This window comes from Lotus japonicus, chromosome 1 (assembly GCF_012489685.1).
Source record: "Lotus japonicus ecotype B-129 chromosome 1, LjGifu_v1.2".
Classification (NCBI taxonomy): domain Eukaryota; kingdom Viridiplantae; phylum Streptophyta; class Magnoliopsida; order Fabales; family Fabaceae; genus Lotus; species Lotus japonicus.
The window spans coordinates 130,343,978-130,352,792 of NC_080041.1; the positions used below are offsets into that span (position 1 = coordinate 130,343,978).

The 8,815-nt window shown below is 32.5% G+C and overlaps 1 protein-coding gene across 1 annotated transcript; it reads right to left on the bottom strand.

Annotated features, from left to right (window-relative positions):
- Positions 1–1,870: 1,870 nt before the first annotated feature.
- Positions 1,871–7,147, bottom strand: LOC130730757 (sugar transporter ERD6-like 7). Its single transcript, XM_057582852.1, has 18 exons — positions 6,985–7,147; positions 6,733–6,795; positions 6,407–6,496; positions 6,233–6,292; positions 6,073–6,138; positions 5,876–5,941; positions 5,675–5,750; positions 5,475–5,539; positions 5,289–5,381; positions 5,113–5,193; positions 4,734–4,818; positions 4,498–4,541; positions 4,342–4,404; positions 4,202–4,261; positions 4,060–4,113; positions 3,900–3,959; positions 3,620–3,734; positions 1,871–3,464 (listed from the first exon to the last, which is right to left on the bottom strand). The coding sequence occupies exons 1-18, from the start codon at positions 7,090–7,092 to the stop codon at positions 3,349–3,351; spliced, it is 1,365 nt and encodes a 454-aa protein (XP_057438835.1). The 5' UTR covers positions 7,093–7,147; the 3' UTR covers positions 1,871–3,348.
- Positions 7,148–8,815: the final 1,668 nt, after the last annotated feature.

The window sequence follows — 8,815 nt, forward strand, 5'->3', positions numbered from 1 at the left end:
AATTTATTTTATTATTATATAATTTATAACTTATAATAATATTAATTAATAAATATAAAAATATTAATTTAACTAAAATAAAAAATAAATAAAATTATTATTCATAAATAGTAAAATAGACTACTCACTTACAAATATTGATTTATTAATAATAATAGACTAATTTAATATTTTCATCTCCTATTATTTAAAAATTATTTATCTACTTATATAAAAATTTAAATATAAAGTATTTTTAAAATAATAATATTTTTAATTTAGTTAATTTTTATTGTTTATCACGTGTCACAACTAAGTGAAAAACATTGATTATAAATATTGATTTTTTTAATAGTAAAAGATTAATTTTTTATTTTCATCTCCTATTATTTAAAACTACTTATCTACTTATATAATAATTTATAATTCAAATATAAAGTACTTTTGAAATAATAATATTCTTAATTAAGTTAACTTTTATTGTTAATTATCACGTCTCACAACTAAGTGAAAACCAATCGGTTAACTGCATAATTTTATTTGAAATATAGGGTATCTTCAAAACAATAAAATAGGCTAATTATTAAAATTTAAATTAATTTAATTTATAATAAAATATACTCATTCATGAAAATGTAAAGAAATTAAATTTAATAGAATGATCAATTTTAAATGTATTTTTTATTCAAATATAAATCTGATACATTTTTCCTTATCATATCCTGTCCTTATCATGTGCACCTCAAACACAGGATATGATAAGAGTCTATCCTGCTCTTATCCTATCCTGTTGATATCATGTTCACACATCATATCCTATCATATCCTATCCTGACCACCAAACGGGCCCTTAGAGTTAATACCTGTCGAGGTTTGAAAGGATAATCACTTGGGAAGATTATATCAAGGATAATCAGTAATCACGGACCCAAAGCTACAAGTGGAAAAAGCCAACAATTCTGCAATTCATTCAATGAATTCAGAAATTAGTTTCAGACTTGCTCTTTTAATTCTACAGAATCTCTAATCTCTCCCTTTCTATTAAGGGTTAAGAAAGCATCAAGGAAAAGACCAAATGAAGTATGCTGAAACAGATATATATAATTATAATTTTCAATCATCAAAGCTACTATAAATTCTGAATTTAGAACATCATATCCCTTATTTTCACCCCAATCAGATCGTTGCATACAACTAATAAAACCACCCATATATGAAAAAGCAACACACAGAATCTGAGTGTTAAGACTTAAGGCTTAAGCCAAATAGTAAGATTGTAGCCACAATATTTTATAATTAAACAAAATCATGCTCATTAAGTCCAATGTCATATGCTAACAATATACACACAATTAAGGCTTAAGCCAATTCATGCTGACAAAAGGTACGTACCCTAAAGAAGAGGCGATCCGAAATCGATGCAATTCGAAGCAGGCGATCCGAAATCGATTTGAGAATGAACCTGGCAGTCTCAACCTGAAATAAAAAACAAAATTAGCAAATCGATTGTGAGATGAATAGAAAACAACGTTGAGACTGTGAGAGTGGAACGAGTTACGGTGAAGGCGTGTTCAGAAAGCAACCGTGAGAGCGAGAAGCTGTGGAAGACAGTGGTGGTTAGAGCGAGAATGTGTGAGATGAAAGCGAGAGAGCGATGAGATTAGGGTTCAGACTGAGAATGAGAAGGTACTAGTACTACTGAGTACTTATAAGAACACAACAGCACTTAGTTTGTTACATTTGATCCGATGAATATGATAGGAGATTCAACTTGAAGCTTGGATCCCTTACGTATAGGCATCAGTTTAGCTAACAAACATATCACTTAAGTTAGCATTTTGTTAGAGCATCTCATGGAATTTTTATTTTGAGATTTCAAAATATTGGAGTTATCATACATGCATAAATCTTAGTTTTTATTAAGATATGTATTTTAGCTCAGGTACTCTCAAATCTAGGAGCTTAAATAAAATAATTTTTTTTCTCTCGCTCAGTACCAGAACTAAAGTGAAAAATAGGGAGGGAAAGAAACTGAATCACTTTCATTGAGATTACAAAGATTAGCAGAAAATTGAAAAAAAACAAACTCTAAAAATAAAATAAAAAATATCAAACCCACAAACTTCCCAGCAAGTCTCACCTTCTTAACCCGCGTTCAGTAAACACCACCTGGAGCACTCCCTAAATCCAAAGGAGCAGGAAGAATCGAGTGCGTGATCACACTAGAGGTAGAGCCTCCTCCAACATGGCATAAGTATTTTGTCAATGGTTACATGTTTCACCCAAAAGCTTGAAGTGTAGGAAAAATGACTCTCAATTATGGATTGTTTGTAAAGTTCAGCTCGGAAGAAGGAATGGAGGATGATTTATACGGAATCATTTTTTTTTAAAAGCAGATTTATACAGAACCATAAAAAGATCTTTGAATTCGAGCGATAAATAATTCACATAATTGAGAATGTAGAGAGGATGATTTATACAGAATCATAAAATAAAATAAAAAACTTAAAAGAGTTTGAGGAATATATAATGGCAGCCATAAATAATTCACATAATTGATATTGATGACTAAAATATATATGCTAATCAATTGATTAATGACTATGTTTGGCATGTCATTTCAGCTAGCTTATAACTTATTTGACTAGCTTAAAGCTTATTTGACTGGCTTAAAAGCTCTTCAAAAGTGTTTGGTGAAGGAGCTTATTTTAGTAGATTAAAGCTTTAAGCTATAAACTATCTCAGGTAGCTTATAGCTTATTAAATTTATTCTCATTTTTATCCTTATTATTTTATTAAAATTCTACCATTACCCTTATATATTTATAAAAATACTAAACTTATTTTCCCCTCACACTTACGTATGCAGTTTCCGCCACAATTCCCGCCACACCGCTGCGCACCACAAGTATTATATATATTATATTAATAAAAATAATTAAAAATAAATATTATATTTTTAAGATGATATATAACTGTAGCTAATAAAAATATTTAAAGTGATAATAATTTTAATATTAATATCATATTGGTATTAATGTGAAAATAAAGTAATGTTAAATATAAAAATAATTATACAAGTATGTCCTTTTATGTCATTTTACAATTTCAGCTTGTTTAACAGTTAGTTCTACCAAACACTTTTGTTTCAATCACGTAGCTTTTCAACTTTCAGCTATCAGCTTTCAGCTAGCTTATCAGCTTTCAGATAAGCTTTCAGATTGCTTTTCAGCTTTCAGCTAGCTTATCAGCTAAACATGCCAAACATAGCCAATGTTTTCAGAAAAAAAAAAATACAAAAATTCAATCATCAACATGCTTCTTTTTTTTCTTTCCCATCACACAGTGCAAACTGCAAAACTCTGCTTCCTACTTATTAATGGCTGCTTGTATTTGTTCCAGGCTTTTACCCTTGGTTTCTGGCACCACTACAACTATAAATAGTATAGCAATTGCATTGATTGCAGCATAAAGAATGAAGGTACCTGAAATTCGTAAATACAAGTAAAATTTAGATTTTCCACAGGTTTCTTGAACTTCAATCCTCTACTTTATTCCCTAATGGTAATTGGTTGTCATATAACAATGCTGATCATTCACTTTCTTTAATGAAATAAAGAAAAATATAACTTGTACTTACCACAGGAGCTCCAGCTCATGAGAAAGTTGAAAGTGTAGGTACATAACCATGCACCAAACCAGTTCACCAAAGTGGCTAAGCTTCCAGCCTGCCCTTTAATATTCACAGGGAATATCTGTAACCAAAAGAAAAGTAAAAGTAGAAGCTGTGAGGACTTGAATATCAACATTTGCTAGTTCTTTTATTGCAATTCTTATTTTGAAAAGGTAAATGTTTAATTAATTTGCATTGCTAATATCTTGATAGCATTAGAACTTGAAAGCAGAGAAGGGAGGAGTACCTCAGACATCACAACCCATGGAATTGCTCCCATTCCTATTGAAAATGATCCTATGTAGACCTGATACCATGCAAAAGAAAGAGTAATATGGAGAAAAACTCCATATTTTTGAGATACATCCAAGCAAGTAGCATCATGAAAGAAAGATTAACCGTCATACCAGGATGCCAGTTACAGCAAGTGCCGGGACTGCCCCGAGACTAACTTCCTGAACCTGTTGCACTCAAGGATATCAATTTCACATAAATTTCAGGATTAGAAATAGGAAGCTATGGGGTTCTCACTTCTCAGTTTGTATGTACCTTAAGATAGAATGCAACTGCGGTCAATATACATCCTGCAACCAATCCCGATCCTGCTAGCTAAACAAGTCCAAGAAAGAAAAATGAGCATATTATACATGAAAGGGGGTCTTAATAATTGTTCTGTCATTTGAATCTACCAGTAGTAGCGGCTTCCTGCCAACTTTATCTATCAAGGCTACTCCTACACCAGACATCACAACCTGTAAAAGAAAAAAAATAGAAAAACACATGAGTTGGTAAGGGTAAAACAAATATTTGAATTTTCAAGAAATAGTGTTTATGTTGAAATTAACCTGAAGACAAGCATATATTATAGTCCCGATAGTGGTAGAAAATCCTGTGACATAAAATCCATAGCCAAAACAAAATTAGAATCTGAATGCATCATAAAGGTTATTCAAGAAAGTGTGTGAAACTGGAAATGGGAATTATATCTGATATGCAAGGAAATAGTTGTATGCAAGAGAGTATGTCAGTGATCCAGAGATTTGGAATGCAGATTTAATTTTACAACTATTCTAAGAAATACCTGCTAGCTCAAAAATACTGCTAGCATAAAAGCAAACTCCATTGATTCCTCCTAATTGCTGGCAGAACATAAGTCCCACTGAAATCTGGTAAATGATATATAAAAGCTAGTTATATATTGGCCTTAATTTACAGTATATTTGTTGCTTGGGTTGGTAAAAACTGAGAACATTAAAATTTTAAATGAAAGTCACTTCAGATACTCTTGATAGTTGATACATCATACAACAAAAAATTGGGATAGGCCTAACTCTACCCAAAAACTACTAGTCAATGTGGGACTTACTCAAAGAAAGTAAAGTGATATTACTGTGAAATCGTCCAATAGGGAAAAAAATTAGGTTTCAATCAATAGTTTGAGTGTAGAGAGGTATAGTTACAGTGACTGAGTGCAAATATCTTCTCTGAAACAAATCCAGCAGCTTGGGTTTTGGGAGCCGATCTAAAGTTGATATATAATCCTGTGGTAGTAACACAGATACACCCTCTTAATAATGGAGGCAAAGTCACACACATAATTGTATCTAACATTAATAATGTAGAATCATAAATGAACCTGAATTTCCTCTGCCTCTTGAGATATGTCAGCATCTTGGCCGCGTAGTATCTGCAGTGCTGCCACAAAATCTTTTTCGCGTCCTCTGTTTGCCTGCAGACATTCTTTGGTTGGTTCTCTTGATGTTTTGCAAATCACTACATATTGTCCTTATTTAAGCACATTAATTGGGAATTTGTTTCTTACCAGCCATCTAGGAGACTCTGGAATGAAAAACAGACCGAATAGCAATACAGCAGTGGGAATGAGGCCTGCAAATAAATTGCAAAACCTTCCTAGTGAGTTCCTCCAGTATAGCATCTTTTAATGTCTAACTTTCTAAATATTTATGTTATGCCTACCCTTCTTTTTGGTGGAATTATATTCAAATTGGGAATAAAACTCACCAATTAAAGCTAAAGACCTCCATGAAAGGACATTTCCAATTATGAATGACACAGACACTCCAGCACCGATCATTAACTACCAGGAGAAAAGAAAAAAAATGTGAGATGTCATTGCTACCTTCATTGCATACTACTTGATCAATCAGTTCACTGTATGTTGTAGTTAGTGCCCAAAGTTACAACAAGTGTGGAAAAATCTACCTGATTTAAAGCAGTCAGTGCCCCACGGCGATCTTTTGGTGCAATTTCGGCTACAAAGACAGGAACCTTATATATTTCATAAAATATACAGTCAAACTATAATAATTTCAACATGGAAGTGTCTCAAATGAAATTTTGTGAATTATTTCAGCGCACAATATTTTTTTTATGTTCTTAGGAATAGAACTATAACCAACCACATATGAAAAAACTCCCATTCCATATCCTGTAGCTAGCCTCCCAATGTCCAAAGGCACTGGGCCCTGTATTAAACAAAAATAAGTTCTGTTTATATCAGGTCAGAATCCTTCGGAAACGGTTAGGGCTCAAACATCACACTAGTATTGTAGTAAGAACCTCTGAAAAGTAAATAGCAATCCAGCCTGCAACACAGAAAGCACTTGACACTCTCATTGCCTGCATGTTTTCAGATTTCAACATTTTTAATCACCTTGAATTCCCAAAAAAAAAATATAGATAACAAGTTAGTCTCAAAAGTCAAAACAACGATCAAAATTTTCCTGAACTCACCCCTTTTCGTCCAATTAAATCAGCAATAAGCCCACTTGTGATCGCGCCGATCATTGCTCCGAATGTCAAGATGGAGCCAAACAAGGAGTACTGCAGATAGTCAATCCACAAAAAGTAAAGAAAATTAAATCAAATCCATGAAGTAAAGAACTAGTTTGCATGCACTGGCATCAAATGCATGAAGGCATGAAGTAGTTCATATATACTTTTGGACACATAAATCATGAGTTTGCCACTAAAACATGAAGTAGTTTTCATGAATCCTATAAGAGTGAAGCAGTTGGATACGTAGATTAAAGCTTCAATGAAAATAACTACTGGGTTACCTCTGCCAAAGACAGACTGAGATCCTTCCTGATAGCATCTTGAGTAGGAGATGAATATCCAGCCTGACCACAGAATAGTAATCATTCCACAAAGAGACACATAAACCAGCATATACATAAAAGGTTAGTGCATTTTATTTGTCTTGTCTCAAAATAAGAAAGAGTACTTTTTTCTCGGATTTGAATTATAAAGCCACTTTTATTGGAAATGGGTAATGTTACATAAAGTTCATGTGCACTCTAAACACTTACACAAGCCCCAAATTCATAAGAACCACAGACTGCAACAAATGTAGTAAAGTAAACAATCCATGGATGTCCTTTGCTGCTTGCATGGACCAGTGGCTCTTTGATATCCATCTTCCCTTTGAGGCAAGACACTCAAATGCAAGCAAGCATTCTGTAGTGTGCCACACATGCAAAGCTGGCTTTTATCATGTAAATATCTCATGTCTCTTGGTGGACAAGGTACCCTGTGGTAGAAGTTGTCGGTGTTCTCATGTCTCGACAAGTTGGATAAAGAGTCCTGATATATGAACCACAAAATACTGAAAATAGTGAGTTAGCATTAACTCGATCAGAATTTGTCTCTTATCTACCAAAACAAAAAGAATTTGTCTCTTATCTCTCTATATTTTTGGTGAACTTAGCATTAATGCGAAATTGTTCCGATCGCAGTTAATATTTAGTTTTTTTAATATTCTTAAGCATTTAGTTGAGAGTTTGATTTTTTTTTTTTTGAAATCCAAATATATTAGTAAAGGGAAGAGACTAAGTTCAGAAATAAGAGAAAAGGATAACAAAAACAAAAATCTTCAATCATCCCACAAGAATCACAACCGCCTAATTACTTTATAAAGAGAAAACAACACAAGTCACCCTGACCCACTAGCAAAAACATAGACCAGAACCAATAGCAAAAACATAGACCTAGCACTCAAGTTGACCACTACTCCTTCATTTCCTTACCGGCCATGTCGCGAATAGTCGTCTCGTCCCTGCCGTCAAACGTACAACCCACAAACTTGTCAACAAGTTAAGCTTTCTTGGCCTACGTACAGAGGAGCAGGGCGAACCGGGTGCATGATCGCACTACAAGTAAAGCCTCCACCATCGAACTGAGTTCGATCCATTTGTTGTGAGAGACATACCTTCACAATGTAATCTTAGAAGTGATTAGTTCCAACTCTAAGAATACTTTGGTTGTACCTATGAGGATGCATTGATGCACTCATTTTAGCTTTTTTTTCTTTTTTCCTTTCAATTATAGAGGATAGTGAGTTTTCAATTTTTAGTTTTTGAATATAAATTTTAAAACAATTTTTTTTTGACAAAAATAGTTAAGTTTTTACTTTAATTTCAAAATAATTTAGCATTGTTTTTAAAATTATGCAAAATGGTTTTAAGATTATGATTTTTAGTTTTAATAATAATTATCGCCTTCGTCATCACTATTTTTATGTACCTACTGTTTCCACCACCATTAGTCCATTATCATCACAACTCATTAACATCCACCGCTTAGCGGATTTAGGACCATGCCTGCTACTTCATTTAAAATAAGTGTCCATTTGGAGAAAGGAAATATGTTTCATAACATTGTTCACATAGAATTTCAATGAAGTACTAGTTGATATTTTTCCATATAAATCCCTTATAAAAGAATAAATAAGGAGAGATAACTCATATAAGCATACACTTCAAAGAGTAAACTTGGATTTAAAAAGTTGGCAATATTAATTGCATTTTTTAAAATATGAATATTTCTTCTCTTTCTGAATAGTTACTCCCTCCGTTTCATAATAATTATCCACTTAGAGAAGAAAAAATTATTTCACAATAACTGTGAACTTAGAATTCAAATTGAGCATTAATTGATGTTTTTACATATAATGCCCCTATGAAAGAATAAATGAGCAGAGATAAAAATACATTGTAAATGGTAAAATAGGGAAACAAATTATATGTTTTAAAAAGTTAACAAAATTAATTGCAGTTTTTAATATGTGTGCATCTTCTCTAAGTGGACAGTTATTATGAAATGGAGGGAGTATTTTAAAATGAAAGAAGTATCACAATGACA

Coding starts and splice junctions, on each gene's coding strand:
- LOC130730757 (XM_057582852.1), bottom strand. CDS start 7,092: ATGGATATCAAAGAGCCACTGGTCCATGCAAGCAGCAAAGGACATCCA. Junction 6,497..6,732: donor TCAGTCTGTCTTTGGCAGAG/GTAACCCAGTAG, acceptor GACTATCTGCAG/TACTCCTTGTTTGGCTCCAT. Junction 5,540..5,674: donor GAGGTCTTTAGCTTTAATTG/GTGAGTTTTATT, acceptor ATTTATTTGCAG/GCCTCATTCCCACTGCTGTA.